This window comes from Chelonoidis abingdonii, chromosome 1 (assembly GCF_003597395.2).
Source record: "Chelonoidis abingdonii isolate Lonesome George chromosome 1, CheloAbing_2.0, whole genome shotgun sequence".
In the NCBI taxonomy this organism is placed as follows: Eukaryota; Metazoa; Chordata; order Testudines; family Testudinidae; genus Chelonoidis; species Chelonoidis abingdonii.
The window spans coordinates 342526286-342539441 of record NC_133769.1 but is presented as its reverse complement, the minus strand read 5'-3'; the positions used below and the strand labels follow the sequence as shown (position 1 = coordinate 342539441).

The window sequence follows — 13156 nt, the reverse complement described above, 5'->3', positions numbered from 1 at the left end:
GGCGATGGTTTTCCTGCAGGAGAGAGTGGGGGAGTTAGCTGGGTGTGGTGGTGATCAGGGAGGCATATAGGAAGTGACAAGGAATTAGAGGAGAAAAAATGGTGTTCACTCCTTTGTCTTATAGTTTCAATGCTTGAGTTTTCTCTCTTTTTGTTTTCCTCTTTCCTGCTTCTTTCATCTTCCCTCCCTACCTTTTGCCCTGCTATCTCACCTTCATCCTCTGCAACATTTGTTCACTCCATCACATCCACTCTATCCTTTGTCTGCCTCTTTTTCCCCTTTTGTTCTTTCCTCTAATAGCCCCTTTCACAGGCCAATACTCACCTGCAATGCAGAGGAGTTGAGCAGAAGCTTGAATCAACTGAGCTGCCTGTAGACTCATCACTTGCAGCAGTGTGACTGAACATGACACTTTCTGCATGAGGGAAGGCTGTCTCAAGAGGGTCATTCATTGGGTGACCTGATAGAGGGAGGGACAACAATAATATGTGACAACCCTTTCTGAAGTGATAGGCCCTGCAGAGTCCACATGTTCTCACCCAGCCTGATGTCAGTTTCACTGGCTCAGCTTGGCAGCTGCTTCCTTCAGGTGGCCACTCTGCTTGGTTTTACAAGAACTGAGACAAAACGCTGTCTTAGTTTAAAAAAAAAAATCAGCAGTGACATATGGATGAGCACTGAAAATAGGCTCCTTCCTGGTTTCCGGGTCACAGGGGCCATGATGCAAAGCCCATTGAAGTCAATGTCAAGACTTCCAGTGACTTCAGTGGAGTTGGATTGGGCCCTTGGTCTCCCTAAGAAAAAGTTTTCTTTGAAAGTTCTTGGAGGAACCTGGCCTCTTTAGACTTCACTAGCTAAACACAGTTTGCCTCACAGAGAGTGCTTCAACCTGCATGTGATTATACTAATGCTTAAAGCCATGCATTTTTGTGGCTTAATTTTTTTGTTGTCAGTTAAATCACTAATTGTTTTCTAATTACAGTGGCATGAGCTTCAGTAAGTACTTACAATGCTTTACATCTTCAAAGTGCTGTACAGACATGGGCTAAGTAAATTTTAGCTTTAGTTTAGTACATACTGTTCCTACTTCACAGGGACCTTGTGAGGATTAATTAGTCAATTTCATTACTTGAAAATATAAAGCAGTATATACCAGTTAAGTACTAGGATTAGGATTATTTTACTGACCTTTTAAAATTTGCATGAACAAGGTGTCATTTTCACAAATATGCAGATATCTGAGTCTATATTTTGACCAGATAGGGCTAGATCTTGCAAGATACTGAGTGTACTTTCAGTGAAGTCTAGCACAGTGATTCTCAACCAGAGGTGCATGAATCTCTGGGGATTTGCAGAGGTCTTCCAGGGAGTACTTCAACTATCTAGATATTTACCTCATTTTACAACAGGCTACATTAAAAGCACTAGCAAAAGCAATTCAAACTAAAATGTCATGAAGTGACTTGTTTATACAGCTTTATATACTATACACTGAAATGTAAGAACAATATTTATATTTCATTTGATTTATTTTGTAATTATTGTGAAAATGAGAAAGTAAGGAAATTTTTAGTAATAGTGTGGTGTGACACTTTTGTATTTTCATGTATGATTTTGTACGTTTTTAAGTGAGGTGAAACTTGAGGGTACGCAAGAAAAATAAGACTCCTGAAAGGGGCACAGTAGTCTGGAAAGGTTGACAGCCACTGATCTAACTCCTGCTCTTCACTCTGAATTTCCTTGACTTTTGTCGGTTTAAGTCAAGGTTTTGAGTGCTCCTCTGACACAGTTTTCAAAGCATAGTAATAAGAATAATGTACGACTAGGGTTAATAACTTAATTTCCTTTGGAGCAGCATCCCTGTTTGTGTAAATGTGAAATGTACCAGCATATTCCAGTTAGTAGTAGAGGTAGTAATAATTCCTATACTTACAGTCTTAGATACTTCAGAAATAGTAAGTTACTAGTATGATTTTGCTCATTTTATTTTCCTTAGACACGAAATAATTTTGAAAGTACCAGGCAGGAAGTAGAGAGACTGATGCAGAGAATGAAATCTGCCAACCAGGATTACCAACCACCCAGTCAATGGACAATGGAAGGCTATCTCTATGTGCAGGAGAAACGTGAGTAATTACATCTGTGTACAACCAGTATTTGAAGATTGCCTTACTGCATTTCAGCTTTTAGGGGATGCCAAGTAAATTGTTCCCAGTAAATTGTAAGGCAGATTTCATGTCTGTTTTGTTGATTTGTTTATATTTAAAGTCAAACTGGCCCACGGGGAACTCTCCCAGAAGCTAACTAATCATAAGCTGGAAAAAAAGTATCCTGATTTGTTAGAGGCCTTTCTCTTTAAAACTGACAGACTGGCCTCTCAGCACTCTCACATGCCTCAGGTGACCCCCTGTCACCACTTCAGAATCTTGAAAGCCAGCAGTCTTATGCCTCCTAAATGCCCCAGTGCCTCTAGCAGATCCTCAGAGATATAGGATGATAAAGAAGTTCTAGGGAACAACCCAGTGTCCAATCCATGAGACAGTTGGGGGCAAAGCATAAGATGGAGAGACTTAGAAGCAAAACAAAGAATAACTTCCAATTTGATACGTGAGAGAAACAACATGAAATGCAAAAACAGGTAACTGGAGAACCCTGATAAAGAGGTACAGATTTATAGTTCATCTATACGCAAGTGATAAGGACAAACATTGGAATTAAGCAGGGTCCAAAAAGGTTAAGCAAATAGAATAAAAAGTTAATGGACTTAACCAAGAACACTGAGAGGAGTCATCCAATACATCACAATGTGAAGGCGAAATAGAATCAGAGATCACATGAAATGAACCATAGAGCAGTTTGACCCAAACTGAAAGAGTGAACAGCCTGGGATACCAAACACTGAGGACAGAAGAGAGATTAAAAGCTGTATGTGAGCTGCAGTATCAAATAGCACTGTTCAAAGCTAATCAAAGGTAAACAACCAGGCTGAGTGAGCTGCACCGTTCATTATAACCCCTTAGTAAAGTAATTTCAATCCTGTGTGCTACGCAGTGCTCTGTTTGACGAGGGCCTGGCTGAAGGGAGAAGTAGGGAGACCTTGTTTGAGATGTGTATGTGTGCGTGCAAGTTTGGTGTTCTAACAAATACAGATCATGATAAAATCCTGATATTTATTTGAATACAAATCCAGTTTTGATTTATTCCTAATTTCTGAGTCTAACATTAAAATACTTGGCATCTGGCATTAGAATCTCCTACATCATATCTGGTCTTACCCAAAGACTAGTATAGATTCAGTCCCGAGGATATCTGCCTTCCCAGAACCATTTCAAGGGATTGTAGTATGTTATAGATAATTGACTTTCCCACCGAAATCTTGACCATAACTCCTATTAATGTGTATGAGCAAAAAGGAGAGAGCCATTGTTCTGTTCTTATTTAACCTTGCAGATTTTTAGCAGCAGTAGCGGTAGCATAGATGAGGTTTAAGCACAGCATGTACGCTTTAACTGAATAATAATAGTAATAAAAACCAGTGTTAAGTGGAAACTATTATTAATGGGAGAGCAAGAAAGGAGTGAAATGTCAGGCACATGAAGTGTTTCATTAAATGGTGAGAGGCCAACTTGACATCTCACTGAAAAAGGATTTGATCATTAGTTTATTTTGGGGAAAAGTCAGAAGGTCTGTAATCTCTGCCTCAGAGATGAAGGTGTTAATTGTTTATTTCCTTGTCATGCTGGCTTTAGCTTCCCACAGCCAGTTATGTATGCTGTCCAAAAGTTAGTTTGGTTAGTATTTGCCATTCCTGAGTGTAATACTATACATGTTTGTTGCTAGTACCACACAAGAGGTTAAAGATGCCTTTGGGCTATGAAACAATGAGTTATTTCATTTCTCCCAAAAAGCAAATTTGTAAAATGCTATAACAAATGTATTGTGGAAATAGAAGGGTGAGTGTGGATTGGAGGAAAGGAGCACTAGGTATCCCTCAGAACAAAGTTTTGACAATATTTGTAGATGATGCCAGGAAAGATTAAAATTGGATTTAATATGGATTGTGTTCACATGGACAGTGGGTTATAAATAACAGTATAATGTCACAAATCAGGCATGTGTGGGCTAAAATGTTCAAAGCTGGGTGCCAAGTATTTGCCTCCATACAGATGTACTTGCCCACTCAAACACAAGTGGCCTGATTTTCAGAGATGCTAAGCATCTCCAACTACAGTCGACATGAATGAAAGCTGCAGGTGCTCTGCACTTTTCAATATCAAACCTTCTTTAGGTGCCTTAAAATTATTTGAAAATTTTTCCCCTTCTGGTATCAGTTGAGAGTTGGTGAAAATGCTGCCAGCATAAAAAATGTGTTCAGAAGTAAAACAGACAATTTGTTTTTCTCTTTGATTTGCTGCTGACTCAGCTTAATATTTGCCTGTGAAATACAAATGAGAGAGACATGTATCCATAACATGATAAAATTGTGGTAAAATGTGCACACCGAGATTTTTAAAAAAATTATTACATTTCTTTCATCTAGGACCCCTTGGATTTACCTGGGTAAAACATTACTGTACTTACGATAAAGGAACAAAAACATTTACAATGAGTGCAGCTGAAACAAAGTCTGGTGGGAAAGTGGTGAGTACTATCTTGACATATCTCTTAGTAAAGACATGAGATTCAGCTTGTGTATTTTATATTATCTACTCAGGTATTTATGAGGAAAAAATAATATATTAGGCAAGTTAGGGTACACAAAATGCCCTCTGTCATGGATCAACAAAATGATTAACAAATGTTTTTACTTATGAAAAAAATAAAGGTCATATTAAGTATTTCAAATGAAAATATCTACTTTTTCCATAACTCATTTACATGCTAAATACCATACATGCTAAATACAATACAATTTCTGTGTATCTCCAAACAGCTAAGAAAACTACAATACTTAGCACAGAAATATGAGTTAGACATCCTCATTTTTATTGCTTAACAGTTGATTGACATTTAATCATATCAGATATAAATATGTAGATACTGGGCCATTTTCAGACTTGATAAATACCAATAGTTTTACTTAGAGAGAGAGTTTTGAAAGCAAATTTTCATAATTAGACATTTTATTAAATATATTATGTTGAACTGTCTGAAGAATGATAAACAATTATGTGAGAAAGTACATTAAGTAATGTTGTCTCTTACAATATATATGTGACAGAGATAAAAATGATTGTATAATGTGCTTGTATAATTTTAAGCCCTGCAAGCAATTATACACATGCTTAAATTTAAGCAGAGTAGAGGGATTTATGTTTGTGTGTAAATATTCACAGGATCAGGGCCTTAAGGGGGGAAGGATAGCTCAGTATTTTGCACACTGGCCTGCCAAACCCAGGGTTGTAACTTCAATCTTTGAGGGGACAATTTGGGGCAAAAATCTGTCTGGGGATTGGTCCTGCTTTGGGGAGGAGGTTGGACTAGATAACTTCCTGAGGTCCCTTCCAGCCTTGATATTGTGTTCTATTACATTAAGAACATAAGAATGGCCATACTGGGTCAGACCAATGGTCCATCCAGCCCAGTATCTTGTCTACCAACAATGGCCAATGCCAGGTGCTCCAGAGGGAGAGAACCTAACAGGCAATGACCAAGTGATCTCTCTCTTGCCATCCATCTCCACCCTCTGACAAACAGAGTCTACGGACACCATTCCTTACCCATCCTGGCTAATAGCCATTAATGGACTCAACCTCCATGAATTTATCTAGTTCTCTTTTAAACCCTGTTATAGTCCTAGCTTTCACAACCTCCTCAGGTAAGGAGTTCCACAAGTTGACTGTGCGCTGTGTAAAGAAGAACTTCCTTTTATTTGTTTTAAACCTGCTGCCCATTAGTTTCATTTGGTGGCCCCAAGTTCTTATATTATGGGAACAAGTAAATAGCTTTTCCTTATTCACTTTCACCACACCACTCATGATTTTATATACCTCTAGCATATCCCCACTTAGTCTCCTCTTTTCCAAGCTGAAAAGTCCTAGCCTCTTTAATCTCTCCTCATATGGGACCCGTTCCAGACCCCTAATAATTTTAGTTGCCCTTCTCTGAACCTTTTCTAGTGCCAATATGGGGATAATTGAAATCCCCCACTATTATTGAGTTCTTTTTATTTTGAAAGCCTCTCTAATCTTCCTTAGCATTTCATCATCACTATCACTGTCCTGGTCAGGTGGTCGATAATAGATCCCTACTGTTATATTCTTATTAGAGCATGGAATTACTATCCATAGAGATTCTATGGAACATGTGGATTCATTTAAGATTTTTACTTCATTTGATTCTACATTTTTTTTCACATATAGTGCCACTCCCTCCCACCCCCCAGCACAACCTGTTCTGTCCTTCCGATATATTTTGTACCCCAGAGTGATTGTGTCCCATTGATGTCCTCACTCTACCAGGTTTCTGTGATGCCTGTTATATTAATATCCTCCTTTAACACGAGTCACTTTAGTTCACCCATCTTATTATTTAGACTTCTAGCATTTGTGTACAAGCACTTCAAAAACTTGTCACTGTTTATATATCTGCCCTTTTCTGATGTGTCAGATTCTTTTTTATGTGAATGTTTCTTGTCTGATCTGGTCCATACTTTATCCTCTTCTATCCTCTCCTCCTGACTAAAACCTAGAGAATCTCTAGCAATAGACTCTCCTCTAAGAGAAGTCTCTGTCCGATCCCCATGCTTCTCTGCAGCAATTGGCTTTTCCCCATCTCTTAGTTTAAAAACTGCTTTGCAACCTTTTTAAAGTTAAGTGCCAGCAGTCTGGACCCACTTGGGCTCCACCTAAACCAATCTTTCCTGTCTAGGCTCCCCCATCCCAAAAGTTTCCCCAGTTCCTAATGAATCTAAACCCCTCATCTCTACACCATCGTCTCATGCACGCGTTGAGACTCTGAAGTTCTGCCTGCCTACCTGGCCCTGCGCATGGAACTGCAAGCATTTCTGAGAATGCCACCACAGAAGTCCTGGATTTCAGTCTCTTTCCTAGCAGCCTAAATTTGGCCTCCAGGACATCTCTCCTACTCTTTCCTATGTCATTGGTACCTACAGATACCATGACCACCGGCTTCTCCCCAGCACCACACATAAGTCTATCTAGATGCGTCCAGAGATCTGCAACCTTCACACCAAGCAGGGAAGTCACCATATGGTTCTCCCGGTCATCACAAACCCAGCTATCTATGTTTCTAATGATCGAATCTCCCGTTACTAACACCTGTCTTTTCCTAATGACTGAAGTTCCCTCTCCCGGAGAGGTAACCTCAGTATGAAAGGATACCCCAACATCATCTGGAAGGAGGGTCCCTCTGCTCCTGTTGACTGCTGTCCTTCCCTGAGCCTTTAATCCTCCTTAACTGTCTGACTGGAGGACCATGGGATAAATCTACAGTGTCCTGGAAAGCCTCATCAACATACCTCTCTGCCTCCCTTAGCTCCTCCAGTTCTGCCACTCTGGCCTCCAAAGCCCGTACGCGGTCTCTGAGAGCCAGGAGCTCCTTGCATCGAATGAACACATATGCTACCCACCCACAGGGCAGGTAATCATACATGCTACACTGAGCGCAATAAACAGGATAGCCCCCACTCTGCTGTTGGGCTTCTGTCTGCATTCTCTCCTACAGCTACTTAGGTTAATGAGAGGGGTTTTGTTTAAATCAAGAAGTTTTGATTATAGTTTAGTTTAAAGGTTACACCAGGTTTTAAAGAAAGGCAGGTATACCTCGCCCCCTTCCCATTCTCCTCCCGAACTCTCTCTCGAAATTCTCTGTTAGTGGCCCCTGTTCGCTCTGTAGCCCACTGTTCGCAATGTAGTCTCTGCGTGCTGATTTTCCTTTTTTGTATGTCTTACAGAATGGCCTTGTCACAAGCTCACCAGAAATATTCAAGCTAAAATCCTGCATCCGGAGAAAGACTGATTCAATTGACAAACGTTTCTGTTTTGATATTGAAGTATCTGAAAGGTTTGAAGTTCTTTTTTTAAAGAACATTATTAATTATTTAATAAAATGTATTTACATAAGAACTATGTGTGTATAAGGCCAAACTTTCAAATGTGTGCTCCTAATTGCTCAGAACCTATTTTTCTGACCACAAAACAAATAACACTACATGTGTGTATTATCCATGCACAATTAACCATGTTGGATAGACATATCTGTTTTTTGGAAAACTTACAGTTCAATTAATAAACTTATACTGCAATATTCCACTTAGGAAGGAACAATCAGTTGCACACATATAAAATGGGAAATGACTGCCTAGAAGGGAGTTGTCAAGGTTCCTCCCCCCCTCTGAACTTTAGGGTACAGATGTGGGGACTTGCATGGACACTTCTAAGCTTAATTAGTAGCTTAGGTCTGGAACACTTCCTGTCCCCCCAAAACCTTCCCCTCCCTGGGCAGCCTTGAGAGGCTTTTTCACCAAGTTCCTGGTGAACACTGATCCAACCCCTTGGATCTTACACAAAGAGAATTTAACATCCCCTCCATCCTTTCCCCCACCAATCCTGGTGAGTCCAGATCCAATCCCTTTGGATCAAAAAGAACAAGGAAAAAATCAATCAAATATTAAGAAAAACGGATTTAATTGAAGAAAAGAAAGGTGAAAGAAACCCTCTGGGAGAGATAGTTTACCAGCTACTCTCACAGACAACAGATTCAAACACGAGGATGTCCCCTGGCATAAATTTAGTTACACAAGAAAAATACCCAAATACCCAATTTTTGATAATTCCCTTATGATACCAAGACAAGTTAAAGAAATAAACATAACCTATTTATCCCTTTCTAAAACTTACTATCTGATAAGAGGCTGGTTCCTTGATCTTTTCACTCCGGCTGAACTGAAACTCTAAACAAAGGAAAAACTTCCCTCCTTCCTTTGAAACATCTTGTTCCCCATTGGTTCCTCTGGTCAGGTGTTAGCTAGGCTAGGTGAACTTTTTACCCTTTACAGGTAAAAGGAGGCATTAACTTAACCATCTGTTTATGACAGGATAGTGTGGAAAGGATCTGGGGTCATAGTGGTCACAAGCCAATATGATTCAACAGTGTAACGTGTTGCAAAGAAAAGCTGACATCATTCTGGGATATATCAGCAGGAGTGTTGTAAGCAAGACACGAGAAGTAATCTCCACTCCTCCTCCGCTGATTAGGCCTCAACTGGAGTATTGTGGTCCGTTTCTGGGCGCCACATTTCAGGAAAGATGTGGACAAATTGGAGAAAGTCCAGAGAAAAGCAACAAAAATGATGAAAGGTCTAGACAACATGACCTATGAGGGAAGATTGAAAAAAATGGGTTTGTTTAGTCTGGAGAAGAGAAGCCTGAGAGGGGACATAACAGTTTTTAAGTATGGGAATAAATTGCCTAGGGAGGTTGCGGAATCTCCCTCATTGGGGATTTTTAAGAGGAGCTTGGACAAACATCTGTCAGAGAATTGTCACTATTTTATAACATGTTAATTTTGTGGTGAATTTTGTGCTTGTGAAAGATAAATATACTTGTAATCTAAAGTCTTGTATTAACAGGTAAAATCCAGTCATTAGCATTACAAATTTGGGGTGAGGGTATGTTGGGATAAATTATTTGATATGTGGTGTCACTTAATTTCAGAAATATGGGTAAAACTGGGTTGTTCTTGTTCTGGTTTTGTTAAAAAAAAACATAGGTTACAATTTTGTTTTGGAAAACCAAAATCAGAGTGTGGTTCAAATTCAAAAATCAAAATATATCAAAACTAACTTTATCCGACAAAATGATGATAGCGCTATTATAAGACAGTTAAAAAGTGAGTTTTGTCCTTAAAGTTTTGGAAAGATCTTAAACTCTTTCAGTTCTCTTTAAATGGAGTTATACACTTTTGGAATAAAACTTGTTAATTTTAACTTGGTTTAACAAGTCTTGTTTATTTTGATTTGCTTTAACAAGTTAAAATGCAGAAAGCTTACACCTAAATGTTTTCTGAAAATTTAGACAAAAAAGTTGAAAGCACACTAGTTCACAAGGTTGCTTAAAATACTGTTATGAGAGGAGACAGACCTTTCAGAGACTGACAAGAATTCAAGTTTTGAAATTGGTTCCATATTTAACAGGAAACCAGTGGAGGTTTGTCTGAGTCAGCAGAGGAGACAAAAAGTTCTGGTCACCATGATACCTAGAAATTATCAGTTGGCAGGCAGCCTATATGCAAAAAGTGGCACTTATCACTTCTGGATGACACATTGAAACTTGGCTTCCTCTGTGAAAGGGAGATTCTGATGTCAAATATATTTGTAATGATAAAATACTTCCTTGCTGTTTCATGTTTTTTAATTTATACACTATTAAAACAGAGGGGAATTGGGAAGAATACAAAGTTGTTAACGACAGACTTTAAATAACTGAATACTGATTTTAAAGATTAGGTTTAAGTTTTTTTAAGATGTAATCCTGAGAATTGTTGAGTATCCTCAACAGTGATCAATTTCAGTCAGAGAGAAAGGACATTTGGTAACTTGCAGGGTTTGGCCTTCACTGAATAATTATTTACTCATAGGGTTTATAAGGTACAACAAAGTCTTTAAAGACCTGGAAAGGACTGTTATGAGCAACTCTTTCTCCACCTCCAAACCTCTCATCTCATGAGACTCAATCCTCTCCCACCCAATACTCAGAATCTATATGGCGATGTTGCAAGTGCTGATAAGACAGCATAGACTGAAGTGCATCACTGAATCAGTGTTTTTCAGCCTTTGGTCCTGGAACCCCTGGAGTCTGCAGACTGTCTAAAATTCCCAAAGGGGACCACACCTCCATTCGAAATTTTTTAGGAAAAAAGATTGAAAACCACTGCACTAAATGAAGAAACAATCTGATATGAAAACACATCTAAGTGAAACAATTTACATTTTACTCAGATGTTGTTCTCAACAGTTTTCAGCTCAGATTTTTATAAGAGTTCTTCTTGTATTGCAGCCGGTGTAAGGGGTGCCACCAGCTCCCTCCCTCCCTCAGGTCCTTCTTACCACCAGTGACAGTGCTGGAATGTCTCCTTGCTTTGACAAGCTTTCCTGTCTCTACTGTGTCTAGTAGTTAATGTGTTGTATATTGTTGTTTAATGTTGTATAGTCAATAGTTCCCTTAGTGTTAAGCTAGAAATAGTTAGTCCTGTATGGGACTCAACCTAGGGACGAGGCATGCCCTTATCAACAGGCTTCAAACCTTGTGACTGTTGCAAAAAATCTATGCCAGTCAGTAATCCCCACAGAAGTTGCCTGACATGTTTAGGGGAAACCCACATGAGCGACAAGTGTCGCATTTGCAAGAGCTTCAGGCTGCAGACCAAGAAGGAGTGGGACATTAATCTCCGATTGCTCCTTATGGAGTCAGCCCTTGCACCAGCCTCAGAGCTGACAAGATCAGTCTCTGCTCCAAGCACTATGCCCTCGGTATGGAGTGTGCTACTGATCCCCATCCCTGGTACTGGCAAAAAAAGCAAAGAAAGGCTGTTCTCCTATGTCCCATGAAGGAAAAGAGAGAGCGGGTGGAGATCAAAGACCTGCATGTGGCAGCTCTTCCCCTCCAGATGGTGGCCAGGCTCTGAGTCCTGTTGAGCCTACTTCAAGACCCACCTGCCATGCTGGAAAGTGTCAGAGGCACTTAGTGTGCTATCCACACCAGAGGCCTTTCAGGCCACTAAGGACATACTGTCCTTTTCTTTCCCCTAGATCCCTAAATGGCATCCTTAAGGAATGAACTTACAACGCTGGGTTTAGCAGGCCAATGTGCAAACCACTGAGCTATTCCTCCTCCTACAGTTTAAAATGTTTTATGAAATATTGTATGTGGGTAGAAAATGTTTATCAAATGACATGACCTTCCTAATTTCAGTAGGAGGACTCTTTATATGTATTCCTCTCCCCATCCCTGTTGTGGTTTGAATCTATAACTTATACTTTACATTTTAAATATATATGTGGAGAGATGCACAGATTTTAAAGCTATTAGAGAACAATGTGATCATCTAATCTGACCTCTTACATAATGCAGGCTGTAGAGTTTCACCCAGTAGCTTCTTGATTTCTCGTGGTTGAGATAGCACATAATTTGTAGAATAACATCCAATATTGTTTTAATGAGGCAGGCTTTTCATTTCTTCTTCAGTATTGTGGAGCTCTGTTTGTGTATATCTATATTTAAGTGGTGAGAATACTCTGGGGGATAATTAGTATAAATTTAGTATCTTTTATTTCTGTATTGGCAAAGGAAGACTGTGGGTTCAAACAAAGTGTCAGAAGTTTTGGATAGATAGGTCCTAGACAGGTGAGAGCAAAGCTTCTTAAAGGGGCTTTTCTTTCACACTCCATGTTTGCCAGTTTTTGGACTGCCATCGCTTTTAAAGTAGCTCACTGATGCAGACAAAAAGATCCGGAACTATGAATTGTTTATACAGCTGACTATATATATAAGTAATATTTACACTGAGTTTTTAGTGAGTGTGCTTTTGTATCACTAATAAACCCTATTTCTACAGAGCCTCTTCCATTAGTTAAGTAGGCATGTATTCCGAATTAATTTTATTTTTATCAGCTGTATAAACAATTCATAGTTACACTTTGATACCACATTTCATCTGAGATTCTCAAATGTTAACTAATGAAGTCTTACACTCCCTTGTGACAGAGTAAGTTTTATTATCCCAGTTTCACAGAGATAAAAAACAGACACAGAAAGGTCAAGATACATGCCTAGTACTACAAAAAAGTAAATAATTATGTTTACACTAGATCACATTTCCTGTTGAAACAATCTTAAATATCATTGGTTGGAAAAATAATTAATATGTTTTCAATAATATATATTTTGTTTTAATAGACATGGGATCATAACACTTCAGGCTTTTTCAGAGTCCAACAGGAAACTTTGGCTGGAAGCTATGGATGGAAAGGAACCAGTAAGGAAATTTGTTAGATTATTTATTATGAGTTCAGATTTCTTGTATACAGAAGTGAGAAGAACAAATTGCCCGTGCATTTCAAAATATCTCAAAGACGGAGAAACAATTTACATAAACTTTTACGACACAATGCATACATGCAAACGGTATTTCGCAA

The 13156-nt window shown here is 39.0% G+C and overlaps 1 protein-coding gene across 1 annotated transcript in view; it reads left to right on the top strand.

Moving 5' to 3' along the window:
- Positions 1–13156, top strand: part of ARHGAP42 (Rho GTPase activating protein 42) — a 216456-nt gene that overhangs the window by 162886 nt on the left and 40414 nt on the right. The window contains 4 exon segments of the mRNA XM_032788432.2: positions 1997–2126; positions 4541–4641; positions 7916–8025; positions 12918–12996. Coding sequence (XP_032644323.1) covers positions 1997–2126; positions 4541–4641; positions 7916–8025; positions 12918–12996 — 420 coding nt within the window.